We start from the raw sequence: 18,540 nt of genomic DNA, 5'->3' as shown, positions 1-18,540 counted from the left end.
AGCATGCCAACATTTCCACCATTGCGATACCCTGTGACGAGGCCCCTTCTAGGACACCGTGGAAATTCTACGCAGAACACAGGGGACAAGAGGCCATACACCCAGGCTGGGGAATGAAGTGGGCAGGATGGCCTCCCACTCCTTGGGCCTTGCTGCACTGGGTCATGATTTTGGAAGGCCACCCAGTCTGTCCTCCCGCCCAGGTCAGGGGTCCCTGCTCCCATCTCTCCTTTCCTGGAGGTAAAATGGGCAGAACAAGGACCCAGGCTCAAGTACCCTAAGAATGGCAGGACACCACCCTCAGAGGGGGCAGACTGTATTTAAATGCAATTCACCTCTTCGGGGTCTAGGAAAAGCCACTCGTAGATTCATTTGCTGGGAAACACGGTCTGTGTGGCTGAGGCAGTGGACGCTGGGGTCGTGGTCTTGCCAAAAGTTGACTTCCTCCGGAGCTCTGTCTGCTGTCCAGAATGGCAGCCGCCTCGGTGGGCGAATAGGATGGTCATCTCTGGGCCCAAGGGCGCTGCTTCAGGCTGGGATCCCTTAGGGGTGGCTGGCTGTTCGGGCTTTCCGGAGGTGGGATGGGAGGTGCTGTGTTTGGAGGGAGGAGGGCTATAATTTTGAAATCTCACGGTTTTGACTTGCTGCAAGAGAGAAAGCAAAGGGACATCGGTGAGGTGGCAGACATGTGCCATCTTCCCCTGGGACTTGGTCCATGCTGTTTCTCTACACGTGCCGCTACTTGAAGCCTCATTTACATGTTATTCAGGAAATACTTGTGTCTCCAAGTGTCTACTACGAATCACTCACTCCGTTAGGTGCTGTGAATCCAATAGTGAACAAATAGACAAATAGACAATTATAACTAGCGCCATGAAGGGGGAAGTATAAGGTGCTAGGGGAATACAGAGGAGTATCGAATTGAGGTTGGAATAGTGCTAGTCAGGGAAGGCTTCCTAGAGGCAGAGCTATTTAAATTGAGAACTGAAGAACAGATTAAGAATTATCTCGGAGAAAAAGGGTAGGCAACCACCTACCTGAGGAAAGGGCCTGAGGCGAGACGGTATGCTCTATTCTAGAAAGTATAAGAAGTTGGCCTTCCCTTTCTCCTCTCCTCCCACCACTGAGGCCTATCCCAAGGCACACCACTTCCTTGAGGCCTCCCCAGCTGACTCCATCTAGCGAGGTCTAAAATGGCTTTAGAAGTCCTCCAAGCGGAATTTGCAAACTGGACACATGCAGGCTGAATTTAGTCTGCAGAATGTTTGAGAGTTTGATTTAGTTGCCGACACATACAAATTGGGAGATTACATATAAAATTCAGTATTTCATATGTCTTTTAAAAAAATCAAAGCTCTGGCACACTGGACCCCATGCCCCATTTTGGGGACAACTGGCTGGAACTGATTAACAGTTCCCCCTTTGTAAGGAAGGCACGGTCTCCTGTTTGCACGAGCCAACCCCCTCTTTCCCTTCACCTCTCTAGCCTGTTACATATCTGCTGGTACTGATAGGTATTTGCTTTGGTCGATCCCTCTCTTAGGGATTAATGAAGTGTTCTGTGGTACTGCTAAAGAATGATTTCTTTTCCCCATGAAATTAGATCCTAGTGACCCCATTGAATATCCAGTTTCTTCATACTCTGACCTTTGCCACATCCAGCAGAGGTTCAGACACTTATTAAACACTTACAGTTTGAGGGCTGTATCTAATAGCTTGGGGTAATGGGCAACTGGGGCCTGGAAAACTATGAATCATTTGAAAATATAACTCAGAAAAAAAACTCCCAACATTTATATTTATATTTTTTTCTAAATGTCTTTCTCTGCAAGCTTATAGCTTAGCGTTAAGAGCATGAGTTTTTGTATTCGATCTGGATTCTACTCTGGGCACTTATGTGTGTCAGCTGTGTCGCCTTTGGGTGGTGTACTTTTAACTGTTTAAGCCTCCATTTCCTCATTTTAAAATGAGGATGATGATCATGATGATGATGATAATACCTAATTCAGAGGGCTGCGTGTGGATTAAATGAGAGAGAACACGTGAAGTACCCAGCACAGTGCTTGCCAGGGCGTGAGCATTCGGTCAGTGCTTAACTAAGAGAAGGAAACCACATCATCTTCCAGTGAAGGCAAAATGGGTGATGGGATGGAGGTGGTGGTGGTGGTGATGTTATAGTCAATAAACTAGAAGATGATACATATCGCCTAATTTCGTGATGTCACCTCCTCCATCCCACCATCCCTCCTATTTTAAGGATATTATTGAGAACATAAGCCTTTTACTCCTCCTATGTCTTCTAGTGAGAAAATCCCTGGAGTAGAAGTGAACAGATCTGACCTCTGCTATGGAGGTTACAATAGCAGCTAGTTGTTGGAGCTGTTATGACTCAGTGTGACCTTCATTAATCACTTAAATTCTGTATCTCAGTTGCCTCTTCTATACCACGAACAATTATGTATCAAGCCCTATGAAACGCTATACGCATCTCTCATTCAATCTCCAACCTGATCTTATGAGGTGGTTACTATGCTTACAGATTCGGCAAAACAAGAAGTCTCAGAAAGGTGAAATGTTTTGGCCAGTTACCAGCTAGTAAGCAGCAGAGCTGGAATTCAAATCACAATTTGTCTGATGCCAAAGCCATGTTTTTTCCAAGCTACCTCCAGGCCTCGAAGGAAGGACTATGAAATATTCAGAAAGTACGAAAGGAAGCTCGGTAACTCACCTGGTGAGGGTGTGAGGATCCCTTAGAGGCTGTAATTTTGATTTCTTGGCCACTAATACTAAAATCTCAAGAGCTGGGACACTGGGCCATGTTAGGGGTCTAAAGAGTCGTGCCCCGCTAAGGTCACCTCGTTCCTACCTTTTCGCTGCCATTTCTTGAGTTTTCTGGTTTCACTAGGATTGATGGTGGGGCAGATGCAGGTGGTTTGGGTAGAGGCTCACTCTTGATGGGGATTTCCTTGCCTTCCATGATGATGGAACTGGCTGCCGAGTGGATCCTGGTGTCGCTGCCCCTGCTGACGCACGTGAGGGCAGGCTCCCCAGTGGGAGTGGGCTTGGGTCCCATCTCTGCCATCGCTGTCGAGGGGACCCCCAGTGGCTGGTGAAACTGGAACTGCTGAGGCCGTACGACCATGGTGGGGCTGCGTCGGAGGGAGCCCACCACAAGGGTGGGGATCCCTGACTGGACGGGTCTCTGCAGGGATCCATCTGGGGAATTATACGACAGACATATCAGCAATGGGGGTGGCTGCCAGCAGGTTAGATTGGGCTGGGTTAGCCACGTGTCCTGATATCCCAGAATAGTTAAGAGCTTTCCCAATTCGACTATGCTGACATTCTCTCAGGGTCTTTCAAAGGTGACCTTATTCTTTTTTTAGCGCTGTTTGCTGATGCTGGCAGCAAATAAGTGGCTGGCTGAATGTTGCGGCGGGCGTGGGGCGGTGTCAGAAGGTATGTAACTTCCCTTTGTACTCTCTCTCCTCTCTCTCTTTCTCTCCTACTCTCTCCCTCCAGATCTTTAAGATGGAAAGTGAAGAAGACAGACCTAGAGATGGTTTCACAGTGAGAAACATAGAGGCATGCAGACCAAAGAGGGAAAAACAGACAGACAGAAAGAAAGAGACAGAAAACAGAAATTGAGAGTCAAAGTGAGAGGGATGAGACGGAGGGAGGGAGGGGAGAGGATGCTGACCGGCTACTCGAAGAATATTCTGACAGAAGCTTTAGGTATGGCGGTGGGACTGCTTTGGTCGCGGGCTGCAGGGAGAAGAGTGAGTGGGATATTAAGAGAGTGTGTGTGCTAGGCAAATGTGACACCAGATGGAAGCAAAGTTGCAAAGGCTCTTCTAGAGTTAGGGCTGTGTGCGGATGAGCCTTGCAAAGTCCCATGACACAGTCTCTGGAATCAGATCTACTCCCAGGGAGCCGGGACAAGTCAGCCACATTACCAACCTGGGCCTCAGTCTCCTCATTTGTAAACCGGAGCTAATAACAGCACCACATAAGGCTGGAGTGAGGACTACGTTTTACAATGTGTGCAAAGGGTTAGGACGGTGCCTGGAACCTAATAAATGGCCCGTGTTTGTTAGATATCATTATTTGTGGGCAAAGGATAGTGAATCTTAAAAATGCAAGGTCCTGGAGTTTGCTTTTGCCTCTTCCCTGCACTTATTCTTTTTTAGGGGGAGGGAGTAATTGAGATGATCCCCCCTCAGTAAAAGGAAGCCATTCCTTCCCCTCAAATTCTCTGGAGACAGGAGATCCCCATCCCTTGAGCGTATGTCCTGTAAGTAACTGGGAGTTCACTGCACTCTGCAGGGAGGGAGGAGAAGCATTGCGGCCGTTTCTCCATAAAGGTCTCCCAGTGTTTAGAGAGCCATAGGTGACGTCCAGTCAGAAACGTTAGTCGTTCGCGACACTCTACGAACACGTGTGTGAATCAGTTATTTGTGTGCAGCATAGAGGGCCGGAGCCAAGGCCGTGTTCTGCATTGCGACTCTTCGTCAAGCCGGATGTGAACATGAAAAGCAGAATGCTCACTAAACATAGTCGGTGTTCTCAGCGGCGGCAAGCAAGCCAGTTGCCACGTACACAAGTCTGACCTTTCAATGTAGACATTTATTTTTCCACTGTCAGCCCTGTGAGGTGCGCACAGTCAATTCTGCTGCCATTTCTCTTCGCTTTGGGGAGATTGATAGCTTGAGCAGCCTCACCTTGGGAGAAGGGAGAGACAGAAAGCCTCCGGGATCTGGGAAAGTCAAAGCAGCCCTGGGCGGACATGGCCTCAGGTTCCCGGAATCATGTGAAAAATTGGTTTCATGCCTTATCTATTTATTTTGTTGGTTCCTAATTTCCAAGAGAGCTAATGCTTTCTTATTACATGTGCATGCAACGCAGCAGTCAAAGCTCCAAACTGATCGTGATCTACGTGAAGGTGGGGAGGGAGTGTGTGAAAGAATGGGGAGTGTTTGCCAGTGGGTGTCCTTCTCTGCACTGGTAAGTGGTCTAGACTGAGTCTAAGTGAGTTCACAATTGGGACGGAGCAAAGATGATCTGCTTAGTTGTAGTACAACGGTAATATTGATAAAATAATAATCGTATAAAAATAGCTAATATTTCTCAAGAGCTTAGGTGCCAGGAGCTGTGTCATCAGTCTTAGATGGGTTATTCTATTAAAATCATACAATAACTCTGATGAAGTTGGTACTATTTTTATTTCCATTTTACAAATGAGAAAAACTGAAGACTGAAGAGGTCAGTAACTTGCTCAAGGCCGTTATGGTGGGATTAATATTTTGCGTGTGTGGGGAGGAGACGGAGGAAGGTACCAGAGGGTAAAGGAGGGAGGACAGCTGGGTAGAATCGAGAGGCAAGGACAGTGGGACTGAGGTCAAGCAGGAGATCAGATGAAATCACTAGGAGAGAGATTGAATTTTCTTGGGACGTTTTCCTGGGCGGCATATTGTCTCACGGGTTACTCTTTTGCTCTGACTAGTCATATTACATTTAATCATTTTTTAAGATAGCAGAGCCCCGTTTAACTCAGGGGACGTGGAATAAATCAAATTTACTTTGCTTGGCTCATTGTCTTCTGGAGAGGTGTGTGAATACGGGACCTTGATGTTTTGTGGAACAGTGGGTTTCAAACACTTTTAAAACCTCTGAAAATGAAATCTTATGTAGATGTTCAATGTGTTGGGAGATAAAAGCATAGTTTTTAAGAGGAAAGATCTATATTACTGCCGGGTGTGCACGCAGATGTTATATAGGTTAAAATAAAAGCAAAGTGCTGAACAGTGCAGTGAGTAGGATTACAAGGTAGATAAGAACATGGAAGAGAATTTGGGACTGAGGTAAATAAATAAATAAATAAGTATAGATAGATATAAGTTTATAATTATATATATATTTACCTCGTGCACGTGTTAGTTAAATAACAAAGTGGGATTCAGGGGCTCTTAGCACTGACTTCTTAAGCTTTTCTTCCTTCCCCCCATTCTCCCCTTGTTTCCCTTTCGGCACTCCTGAGGGGTTCCGTGGAGCACAGTTTGAGAAGCACTATCCAGCAAGTGCTTCGTTCTGTCCTAATAAGAATCAACATCGTCTTGGCTGTGTTCTAATTATATGTTGGCACCCAGCACTGCCATAATCCCAGTCAACCAACACATATGTGTGAAGTGACCAGAGGGCAGTGACCTTGAGTCGGTCTGGCTTCATCCAAAAAAAACAACTCAGTATTTGTGAATCATAAAGCACCCTTCACAGAGAGGCTTGCTCCAAAGCCACGATCCTTGTTTCTGCAGAAGGTACTGTCTACCCTGGGTCAGATACCCCCTCACTTAGTTCTAGGCACATACCTCTCTGCCACCACTTACTCTTTCTCATGCTGCTCCGCCCTTTCCGAAGAGAGCCCTGTCCCAAAGTCCCCAGGCCGGCAGTGCTCCTCACGGGATTGACTATGGCAGTGGGCACAAAGACAGACTTGAAGGGACGGCTCTGTCGGGGATCGCCTTCTGAAATGCTGCCTTGGGAGGATACAGAGGAGGTCGATAGCGTCCATGTGGCGTAGAGACCAGAGCTCCGGGAATCTGGAGAACTAGATGTCTTTCTGGTTGTGGAAATTTTTCAAAAAAGAAGAAACAGAAAAAAAAAGGTCCGTCAAGAGTCCTATTTTAAAAAACTATCAGCTCCCAACCGTATACCACCTGTGGCCATTCCCCACCCTTTTCCTACCTATAAACAAGCTCAGTGTCAACCATGCAGGCTTAACTAAGTCAGCCTCATTCCCATGCCGTGATAGGGATGAGTGCGCTGACGGACAGGCATCTGCTCTCGCACAGAGGCCTTGGTGGAACTAGAAGACATGAATTACGTCATCTTTCACTCCAGCTCTGATCACTCCTCCCCCCACGTCCCCTCAGCCCTTGAGTTCACAGCATAAGGTCTTTTATGTACTCATCGCGCTTTGCAGTGGAGAGTTCTTGTTCATTCAGTGACTTTTCCACTAGATTCTAAACTCTTTGGAGGCAGAGATTTTATATGACTTATTTGATGTATTCTGCATATGTTGTTAACAAATGTTTGCTGAGTGGCTGCCATGATGCTTTCAGCGCTGAGGCCAGTCATTCTGGCTAACACATCCTGAGCACTTACTGTGCGCTGGGCGAAGGCCAAGCGCTTTACCCACATTATCTCATGGGTTCTTCACAACAGCCTGCTGAGGTAGGTTACTATTAGTGCCACTATTTTATTGATTGAAAAATGGAGATTTACAGTTACTTGCCTAAGCAACTACTAGACTTAAGATTTGGACTCAGGTCCAGGCTGGCCCTCTGCTCTACTACTGAGCTGCATCATCTGTGCTCTTACTACTGAACTACACGACCTTCTAGCTAGTTAGAGCAGGCACATTTGGTAGCAGGGAAAAACCTGCATCCTGCTTGAAAGAAAGAAACCAGAGCAGTGGTAAGCTCTACTTGTGCCTCTGCGAGACCCTAATTCTTTAGCCTTGGGCTCTGATTTTTAAAACTAGTATTAAAGTTTTATAAAGTAGCAACCCCTTATCCACTGTTCCCAGCCTGCAAGTCCCTGAATGCCGTGGGGAATGGCAGTCATTCTACATGCCTTTCTTGCCTTTTTACCAATTCGACCTCAACATCAGAGCCTCTACTGAGCAGTTCATCAATCACCTTGTCACTCTGTTGATTAAATAGCCTTGGCTAATCACCTGGGGATAACCAACTTGACCGCAGCCCCGGCACAGAGAGGCGCTCCTTCCTGGTTTCCCTCCTATCAACGCCTCCACATTTCTCTTTAGGGCATTTCCCCTTATTTCTCCTTCTTTTGCTTAAAAAAGTGATATGTAGTTTAATAAAGGGCCAGCCAGTGTTGTACAAAGATGGGTAAGGTATCATGTAATATAGCCAACTCTGCCCCGGAAGCATACACAGGCTAATGTGCCAGGAGATGACGCTCACGGCAAGGGGACTTTGTCCGTAGCTGCCATCCTGCCTCTGGTCCCTGGCGGTGCGCTCAGTGAAGGGGAATGGGCTGCCCACCAGGAGGAGTGCGGACTACATTCTAGAGATGAGGGCTGGGCAGTGGAGAGACAGCCCAGCACTGGCTTTCGGGGGAGAGTCTGCATCTGCCTGTCTTTTGTTGAACAGAGGCTTTAAGGTGCTAGACACCGAAAATGGATTGAAAACAGGAAAGACAGGTTCCAACACTGTTCCCAGCAGCAGCAGCAGCAAGGACAGAATACAGTTAATTAGGACTAAGCCAGCCTTATTCCACCAGGCTCTTCTTTGAATGACTGTTTACAGACTGAGGCGCGACCTCATTTTCCTGAGCCCAGCACTCGGCTGGCTTCCAGAAACTCCTAAATCCCAGTCTCCCGTCCAACACAGAGTCCCTCTATGTCCTTTGGCAAGAAGCTCAGCACTTACCTGGCACTTTCTTCTAACATCAAAACACTTTGCTCGCACACATTAATTAATCCCCATGACACCCCAGACCCGTGGGCATCGTGAACCTTGTTTTCTAGACAGAGAGACAGAAAGGCATTTTGGGCTTGAGTCGAAGGAGTGCGTGTTGCCTCTGATTTGCTCTGTTGTGCTGTTTCGAGTGTGTAGGTCTGTGTCCTCTTTTCCATCTGTGACATGAGCCCTTAAGAACTTGCCAGTGTTTGCAAGGGGCGTTACAAATGGCAGCACTTTTGTGCTCACCATTGGCAGTGGCTGCCTAGTAAGGTGCAAGCTTGGACCTTGACAATTTTCATATAGTTCTGTGTAGAAAGTTAAAGAAAAATGAGTGGTGGCCCATGTGTCACTTTCCTCCACACATAAGGCATCAGGTGGGCGCATGTGTCCAGTGAAGTTCACAAGAAAGAGAAATATCCTGGCTGACTGGGCAGAAGGAAATTTACTGGGAGGACAGGATGGGGTGGAAAGGGCTGCAAACAGGATGGAAGGGAGGCGGCCCAGGGAATCTGAGGTGGGAAGAGCCTGATTGCATGGTGCTGCCTGTGTTCTTGCCATGACTGGTCTTCGGCTTTGCCCACATTCTTTCCAAGCCCCAACAGGGAGTATCGGGTTGGCTGAGCCTGTCCCTTGGCTGTGCTGATGGGCTGGGGTTGGGTTGGTTTCTTAAGCCTCTGAAAAGGGAGGGAACTTCTGCCTCCCACCAAGACTATTCACGAAAGAGGAAACCCAAATGGATGTTGGTGCTATTAAGAAGGGGTTTGGATGAAAACATGACAAATGTTCTGGACGACCTGAGCCAATGGACGTCTACAGGATCTGGGGAAATATGTCATGGGGGCAGAGATTTAGGTGGGGTCATCACGGCCGGATAGGTTGGCATCACCTTCTAGCCCAGATTTTTGGATAGCACAGAAGCCTTTTACTCTTGGTAATTAAAAGGCTCACTTGCTAAACCTTAAAACCCTGGCATTTAGGTCAACTCTGGTCTATCCATAGTTAGTCCTGAAACTGTGGCTGGCTCAGTTCATTAGGACAGTGGTCCCCAACCTTTTTGGCACTAGGCACTGGGGCTCCTATGAGAATCTAATGCCTGATGATCTGAAGTGGAGCTGAGGCAGTGATGCTAGCGCTGGGGAGCGGCTGCAAATAGAGAGGAAGCTTTGCTTGCTTGCCTGCCGCTCACCTCCTGCTGTGCGGCCCGGTTCCTAACAGGCTATGAACCAGTACCAGTCCGCCCGGAGGTTAGGGACCCCTGATTAGGAGATGAAGCTAATAAGAGCAAAGTTCAAATGTTCAGGAGGCATCTCACACCTTCAAGCCCTGGCTGTCTATAAAAGGCTGCACAGTACACCGATGGGGCTGGTGCCAGTGCAGAGCCATCACTGCAAACAGAAGTCAAAGAGGGTGGGGGAAACTCACGCACACACAGAGCCAAAGAGCAGAAGCACACGTAGCCCGACCCACTCAGTTCTAACCAAAGAGTCTTGCACATGTGTCTGACCCACTCAGTTCTAACACAACCTGTTTAAAGCAGTAGCAACCCAGCTGACAAATGACGGCATCGTTCAGCCCTAAGAAGCTAGAGGAACTAAACCTCCCACAGTGAAAAGGGTAGTTAAGAACAAGGGTGAGCTGCCCCCAGATAGATAAACTGGACATGTACCATCTATGCATCAGGGAGGCATCAAAGAACACACACACACACACACACACACACACACACACACACGCACAGAAAGAACTGATCCTCTGTCATCTAATAGCCTTCTGGAGAATATGCTCTGACGGGGACTTGTTCTTGGAAATGCTGGTTCTCTAGAAGCAAAAACACACATCCGCATAAGTAGCACCACAATATACACAGACGCTCATATTTCCGTGAGCTGGGGGTGGGGGAGATTGACTCAATGTGATCTATGGTGCTGAAACTCCACGCATTGTCTGACTGCAGTCTTATGGGAGGGGGTGGGTCTAGATGCTCATGGCATGCCCAAGAACACAGCAGGAGAAGAGCCGAGGAGGGGGGAAAGGGAAGCTCGTGAAGCCTTGCATGCATGGGAATGCAGTCCTACATGCACCCAGTTCGGGCGATCCCACGTCCTCATCTCCCCGAGAAAGTCTGCTTACACCTGCTGTATTAAGAGAGTCCCTCTCTCATCTCAAAAGCATCTAGTTTGGCTGGCAAATTATATAGCCACTCTGAAGCTAATGGTTCTTTTGTGGCATAGCCAGGACTTTGGGCTAAGGCCTAATGTATAAGCGAACGCCCTGGTCCTCAGCAGGGCCCTGGAGAATTCCTGTTAGAGCCCACGGAAGAAACTGTTCGTGAGTTAGAGTAGGTGTCCTCCTTGCTCTTCGTTGTTGCTTCTAGACCATTCTCTCACCCTCCTCCACACTTCCCAGCCGTGGCTCATGTTATCAGACTCTACCACCTTGTTGCACTCATCATTCCCTGCCAGATCTGTTCCCTCATTCCTGGAGGATTTTAGCTCCTAGGTTACTGTCGTTCTCTCTAATACACCTTTATCCTACCGCGATGAAATCACCTAGTGTTAGGGCTTTAAACGCCAGCCTGGACCTCTTTCTTATATGCTAGACTGGTATACGAACATCTTTACTAGGATTACTAATAGGTGTCTGAGACTTAATCTGCTGCAAACTAAGCTTTTGCTCCCTACCTCCCCACCCCCCCGCCCACAAAAAAAGCAAAAAACAACAACAAAAAACCTGTTCCTCTTTTGGTTTTCACCTCCATCTCAGTAAAAGGCAACTCCATCTTCCAGTGACTCAGGGCGAAAAAACTTAGACTCACCTTGAATCTGCTACTCTTTCACTCCAGACATTTGATCTGTCAGAAAATCCCATTGTCGCTACCTTTACAGTACAGCCAGATTCTAATCGCCTCGGCCTCCCTCCGCGGCTGATGCCCTGGTTCAAGCCACCATCGCCTCTCCCCTGGATTATTACAATATCCTCTTAATTCGTCTCTCTGATTCTACCTTTTCTTCTCTAGTTTCTTCTCTCAACCCAGCAACTGGAGGGATTCCGGTTAAAATATAAGTTCGATCATGTCGCTCTCCTGCTCCAAACCTTGCAATAAGGTTAAAGCCAAATTTCTCACTAGGACCTAGGAGATTCTATAGATCTGATGCCCTGTTACCATTCTGACTTCATCTCCTACTGGCCTCCCCCGCACTTGCTTCAATCCATGCTGTTGGCCTTCGTGTCAGGCACAGTCCGACCCCAGGGCCTTTGTTCGGTACCCTGCAGTTCCTTTGGCCTGGAACGCTCGTTCTTCAGAGACCCATATGGCTCACTTCCTCATGTCCTTCGTTCCTTTTCCTTACCTCGCAGTAAGGCCACCCCCGACCAGCCTATTAGAATGTTAATCATCACCCACAAATTCTATTCCCCTTTCCTAATTTATTTTTCTGCTTAGCTCTTACCATTAACACACCGTATATATTGCCTACCTACCTTGTTTTTTGTCTGTTCCACTAGAATGTGAGCTCCCGTGGGCAGAGATTTTGTGTATTTTGTTCACTGGCATGTGAAAGGTGCCTGGCACGTGAATGAATATTTGTTGAATAAATGAATTAAAGCATCAGTTACAGACACCCTCCATTTGCCTTTGGAGATTTTATAACTTTTTAACAAATCCTGAGAGCCTTCCACCAAAGGGAATAACTATGATCTTCTACTCCAACTTTCTGCCAGGTGAAGACATCTTTTTATAGAAGCCTGGATCTGTGGGGATCCAGACTTTGTCTGTTTTCTTCTTAGAAAGGGGTCCACTGCCCCCCTCTCCCCTCGCCAGCCTGATGGAAAAATCTATGGATTGGAAAGTTCAGCCTTTTATTGAACCCAAACCTTCTAAGTTGTACCTGCTGGTTCACTGCCCCTCACAGCACAAATCTACTTCCTGGCTTCTCTGACCCTTCTTTCTACAGCTTAAACAACCTTAGCTTATCAGCTTCTCCCGTGATATGGTTTTCTGTCTTCTCACCATCTTTGTTGCCCTCCTCCGGACTCAGTGCCCCAACTATAGGAAGGTCCCCCAAACTGGACATAGGACACATATTACAGAGTACAATGGGATCATCACTTTCCTTGGAGTTATGACTCTCTGGTATGTCATAAAGACAGCAGCTGACGTGTGGTGATGGCCCTGCCGCCTTGTAACAGGCTCTGCCTGGGTGGTGGGGTGGAGGTGGGAGGAGTCATGGGTAGTTTGGGGTTTGTGTGCACTGCAGTTGTGGTATGAGGTAGCCAGACAAACTGCAAGCCAGTGAAATGAATAGGTTTGCCAGGGAATGAAAAGGGTTGGGAAAAGCCATTTGGGAAGAAGACGCACAGGGTAACTAGTATTCGACCTGGGGTGTGGGTGGGCAGGGAGTGGTCTGAGTTCATGGAAACTCTGCCAATGGCCCAGCATCCTAAGATGTTTCTTGAGGTGCTCTGGGTGCTCATCTGACCACATTTCCCTATTCTGCCACTAGATGAAGTGTCGCAGTGGCAGATGTGAAGTGGGATTTGGGGGTTTGTACAGAAAACCTGAAATCTAGTTTTTGGGCAGTTTGCTCAAATCCGTACATCAGTGTCTTCATCTGTAAAATAATAACAACCTACAGGATTCTTGGGTGTAGCCAATGAGCTAAAAAATGCAAAAGTGCTTGTAAATTGAAGAGCTGTGAAAAAGAGAATTATTTTTGCTATTAAAAAAAAGTGTTAGGAGGGAGCTAGGGCAAAAGCAGTTTCTTGGCCCACATTCTGAAATGGCCCCTGGCCTAGATGACCCGACACTCTAATGCCTGAGATTGGAGGGGACGCACCTGAAAATGGGGATGACATAGTTGTTGGGGAAGATGCCGACTCGCCCGGTAACCAAGGAGACGCCCTTGAGCCAGCCGTCCTGGTATTTCCCCAGGACCCTGATGCCTTCTCCCTTCTGCAGGTCCAGCTCATCAGGTCCATGGGCTGAGTAGGAGTGCAGGGCTACAAACCTGGGGGGACATAGGGAACTGGTGAAGGATGAGGGCATCCACACCTAAGGGAGGGTGGGAAGCAGAGAAGGGCGAAGGGAGATGGATACTTCGACACTGTGGACAGCAATATCAACCTTTGAAAACTAAAACTTCAATTCGTAAGGCAGATAAAGGTGGCAGAATCCGGCTGAAATAGTAGAGGAGGGGCCCAGATCCCTGCCCTCTCCATCGAGTGTCTCACAGCTGAAAATCTCTAATTTAGGCCACATCGGCATTTTGACAATGGGGAAACTGGCCTAGAATAGAGAAAGGAGATGGTGACCAGGAATTAGTGGCAGAACCCGGTTTCAACCCCAGATGCAATAGCTCTACCAAGGATGCAGCCTTGCCCTGATTAGAGTACGACCTAAGAAAACGGGGACAGCCGGCAAGAATCAGGGAAATGGGAGGTCAGCTGGAAGCCTCTCTGAGCCATTCCCTCTCCTGAGACTTGAGACCCATTTGACTTCTTGGAATGGCCTGAGGAGCCACCTTAACGTAGGCAGGGAAGTGGACATTGGGAGGGGGCAGACAGGTTTAATTTTAATTCTTTGGTACACAGTGGACTACTGGCTGCATGGTGGGATGGAAGGGAATGGGTTTAATATGGCAAAAACGTCTTTGGGTACGAGCAGGGACTTGCTACTGTGAAGTCCATAGAGGGGTAAGTAGGTCACATCCAGGTATGAGTTGGGGGTGAAGACACTAGAGAGTAGTGAGGCTGTGGCAGTGAGAATGCCTGGCTGAATAAAGGCATTAAAAACAGCCCACTTTGGCATGTTAGATCCAGAGGTCACCAGTACATGGCTCTCAAGCGAGACATTAGGAGTCCTCGATTCTAAGGACTGAGACATTGGAACGTTTTATCAAGGGGCTGGTGAGGAGTGTTCTCATCTGGAAGTTTTTTTTCTCCCTTTAAATGCTATACTGATTACTAAAGCAACATCTATTTATAACCCAACATTTTGAATCTAAAGGAAGACAATAGAGATTGCTCAATACTCAATCTCCCAACAATGTTTTAGTATATCATCTTTCAATTTCTTTCTACTTTTGTAAAGTAATGAGCTAGGATGACGTGGTTTGCTAATTTGTGTTTTTTTGTTGTTGTTGTTTTTTTTTTTTTTTTTTTTTACCAGTATTCCCTTGGTGGTTATAAAGGAAGGGGAGCTGCTTTCTCTCTGGAGGGAATGGTTTGGGAGTGGTGATGCTCAATGGCAAAGGGATGGCAAAGATGACTCCTCCGTGCCAGAATCAGGGGTGGGAGACTGAGTGTTTTACTCACATGTTAGCTGGGAGATGTTGCTGGGAGCCGGGCAGACTGACGATGGCCGTGGAATGTCCTGAGGAGGCAGGCATGGGGTGATAAGTGCTGACCTATTCGGACAGAAAAGACAGCCAAGAGGAACCAGTGAACATCACACGCCAGGCCCACAGCAGAGCTGCTATGGAAAGTCCTGATGCAGCTGAAAACAAAGAGCCATGCCCAGTGCCACCCACTGTGTGTTGTTTCTGTGGTTTGTGGCTGTGGGCAGAACAAGGCAAGGACAGATAGGTTTATGTCCTGATGAGGTGGCATGTCAAAGCTGCATTCCAAAAGGCTACTCAGATGTGGCAGAGGACGAAGGCCCATCGATTTACAGTCAACGGGCCACTGCCAGACTCCTCGGTCTGTGCCCCGCGGCCCCCTCTCCACCCTGCGCTCCTCCCAGTGCTCTCCCCTCCCTCTGTGAAAACTTACTCTTGGAATATGATCCAACTGCTAATATCGATTGAGACTTAACACCTGTTTTAAGTGCTTTACAAGTAATTTAATCCTTATTGAAGGTGCTATTCTTATCCCCATTGTTAGATGAGAAACTGAGAGAAAGGTCACTCGACCAGTATGAGACAAAATGTAAAGCCAGGTAGTCTAGGTCCTGAGCACCACCCCTCCCCGCAACACACACATGCCGGAGTATCCAGTGACTTATAGAAGGTGAATCTGAATCCCTTTCACTTCTCCAGGATGAAAGAGGAAGCAACGATGCTAAAAGCTCTTGGAAACTGTCTACCGTCCTGGGACTCTGCCTATTATCTATCATGCTACCTCGCTTATTTCCTTGTTGGCACATAAACTGTGATTATTTCCTTGTTTATTTACTGACCACCCCCTCATTAGACTCTAAGTTCAGGAGGGTAGGGACAATCCCTTGTTTGTCACTGTCTTTTTTATGTGCTCCATATGTTGTTGTCGCTTGTTAAAGAATGAATGAATGAAAAGATTTTCCTACCCACTACACCAGGGACTAATGAAAACTTATCCAGAGTAAATAACATTCAATCTGTCTTCAGTTATCCACCCATAAGTAATGGTAACTATATATGTGTGCCTTTTTAGGACAGTGTCTTCGTGGGTACAACTACTGTTTGTGTGAATGCATTACTGAGTGCATGTGTTTCTGGCTCTCTGTGTAAGTGTGTATGTTTGTTCGGAACCCATGACAATCGTATGTGGATGTATGATGCCGCTGGTCTATTGTTATCTGATTATGTTCATACATGTGGGTATATGAATTGACATACACATATACTGTGTAATTATATGTATATATGGCTGTACATGTGATAGTTAAAAGGTGGAGAGTTTCTGCTGGAGGTGATGGAATATAAAATTGTGGTAGTAATAGTTGCACATATCTATGAATATATTAGAAACCACTGAAATGTATACCTTAAATGGGTGAATTGTATGGTATGTGAATTATATCTCAGTAAAGCTCTTATTAAAAAAGAGCATTCCATGGTCACACATCCAAGGCTCTCTAACACTGAGAGAAGTGTTCTGAGCTTTGCAATCAAATATTGTCACACCAGTTCCCTCAAACAGAGATGAAAAGAAGCTGGCTTTGGGCTAGGCGTCTCCTTCCCTGTGACTGGGTAAGGCAAATCCCTACTGGGCTTAGGAGCTGTGCCAAGGGAGTGCCTGTTATGCAAACAACTAATCTTATGTTTGTGGAGACCGATGGACCACTGATGAAACAGAATGAATTTCACTTAACACCCGTGACTTTCCAATGTTATGGTTGAGTAAAAAGCCCTTCTATCCATAAACACTATTAATCTTTAGGCAGTAGGCAGTAGGAAGATATTAGAACGCAAAGCCATCCCTCCATTATACCAGGCTCTGCCTTTTTGCTTCTCTAGCTTCATCAGAGGAGGGGATAGTTCTCCCTATTTCAAGCATGGAACCTGGCTACGACTGAAATCGATGGGCTTGAGATAGCGTTCTTTCTAATATGCAATGGGAAGGGAGGCCAGATTCTCAGGTTTTGAGGTGTCCTGGAGGGGAAGGAAGAACACAAGTGGACAAGGAAGAAGAAGGAGGCAAAGGCGGAAGAGAGAGAGGGGGAAAGTGGGTGAGAGAGTCCGAAACTGGGACAGAGGCATGAGGGGAGAAAGAGAGAGGAAGAGAGAGGAAGGAAGAAGAAAAGGGAGATTAAGAAAAGATTGGAAAAGCTCTCACAACCCTTCAGAAGAAGATAAACAACCCAATAAGAAATGGGCAAAAGATACCACAAAAGAAGATATATTGAGTGGCCAATAAGTACATAAAAAAATTCTCAACATCAACAATTATTAAAAAAATACAAATTAAAAACTACTGTGAGATACCACTATAAACCTATGATATTGGCTAAAATTAAAAAGACTGACCATACCAAGTGTTGGTGAGAATGTGGAGCAACTAGAACTCTATATACTGCTGGGAGGAATGTAAAAGTTTCCACCACATTGGAAAACAAGTTGGCAATTTTTAAAAATTAAGTTAAATATACACTTACCACACTACTCAGCAATCCTACTCACAAGTATTTATCTAAGAAAAATGAAAACATGTCCATACAAGGACTTGTGCACGAATGTTCATAGCAGCTTTATTCATTTAGCTCCAAACTGGAAACAACCCAAATGCCGATCAGCTGGTGAATAAGCAAATTGTAGAATAACAACAGTGGCATACGTCTAAGCAATACACGCAACGACACGGATGAATCTTGTCATCCTAAATAATAGAAGCAAGACACACAAAGCTACATAGTCTATGATGCCATTCATATGACATTCCTAAAAAAAAAAAGTCAAAACTATAGGGACAGAAGACAGATTAAGGATTGCCAAGAGCCAGGGGTGGGGAAAGGGGATTTTGCCACGGGCACAAGAAAACTTTTTGGAGTGATGGAAATGTTCTACATCTTGATTTGGGTAGTCAATACACACCTTTATACATGTGTCAAAAGTCATTAAACTGTATATTTAAAATTGGTAAACTTTATTGTATGTAACTATGGCTTAAAAAAGCTGTTAAAACATGAATATATTATCTAGTTGGCAGGAAACATCCAAGCGACCTTAGCTTGACCCAGTCCAAGCTCTGGAATGGTCATGAAAAAGTATAGGGAGGGCTCAGCTGAACGATGGGCAGCTAGCAAGTGACCCTCATGTTAGGGGACCCACCAGAATAGGAACAAGTCAAGAGTGGAAACCTATGGATCAGACAGAAGCTCGATAAATAAGGTGAAAACAAAAATGAATGAATGAATGCATGACTGGAATACTGGAAAAGAGAGACAAAGACAGAGAGAGGAGAAACTGGCAGGGAAGAAGAAAGACAGAACAGGACAGAAATGAAGGCCCCAACCAGTGAATGAAGACAACTACACAGATGGCCAACTTTTGAAAAGGAGGCAAGTCTGTTCCTGTCACTGGATTAAAGACGGAGCCCCAGCATTCCTGAGAGAGAGCCTGGTGAGTGGTTCCCTGGGATCAATTGTGACCTCAGGTTCCTGTGCCACAAGAGGTTTGAGACCAGATGCGAGGTCCTCCAGCAATTGGTACTTCCCGGCACAGTGTTCAGGGGCCTGAGCAGGAGCAGAGAGTGGGTTTGTGTATTTGAAGGTGGAGGTGGGTATTTCTGTTACAATATAAAAACATTTTTTCCTTCTTTTTGAAGGAAATGACTCATTTAAAAGAAGTCTGTATCGGTT

The 18,540-nt window shown here is 46.5% G+C and overlaps 1 protein-coding gene across 3 annotated transcripts in view; it reads right to left on the bottom strand.

Annotated features, from left to right (window-relative positions):
• SH3RF2 (SH3 domain containing ring finger 2) overlaps window positions 1-18,540 on the bottom strand; it is a 112,647-nt gene that overhangs the window by 15,315 nt on the left and 78,792 nt on the right. For all 3 annotated transcript variants that reach the window (XM_011367473.2, XM_023534892.1, XM_011367472.2), the window contains exons 6-10: window positions 14,799-14,890; window positions 13,322-13,492; window positions 6,384-6,616; window positions 2,867-3,216; window positions 336-644 (exon numbers count right to left, since the gene is read on the bottom strand). In XM_011367473.2, coding sequence (XP_011365775.1) covers window positions 369-644; window positions 2,867-3,216; window positions 6,384-6,616; window positions 13,322-13,492; window positions 14,799-14,890 — 1,122 coding nt within the window. In that variant the 3' untranslated portion in view covers window positions 336-368. The remainder of the gene's footprint in view (window positions 1-335; window positions 645-2,866; window positions 3,217-6,383; window positions 6,617-13,321; window positions 13,493-14,798; window positions 14,891-18,540) is intronic.

This window comes from Pteropus vampyrus, unplaced genomic scaffold (genome assembly GCF_000151845.1).
Source record: "Pteropus vampyrus isolate Shadow unplaced genomic scaffold, Pvam_2.0 Scaffold134, whole genome shotgun sequence".
Lineage (NCBI taxonomy): Eukaryota > Metazoa > Chordata > Mammalia > Chiroptera > Pteropodidae > Pteropus > Pteropus vampyrus.
Note: the sequence above shows the minus strand (reverse complement) of the source record. Positions and strands in the feature narration are given on the sequence as shown.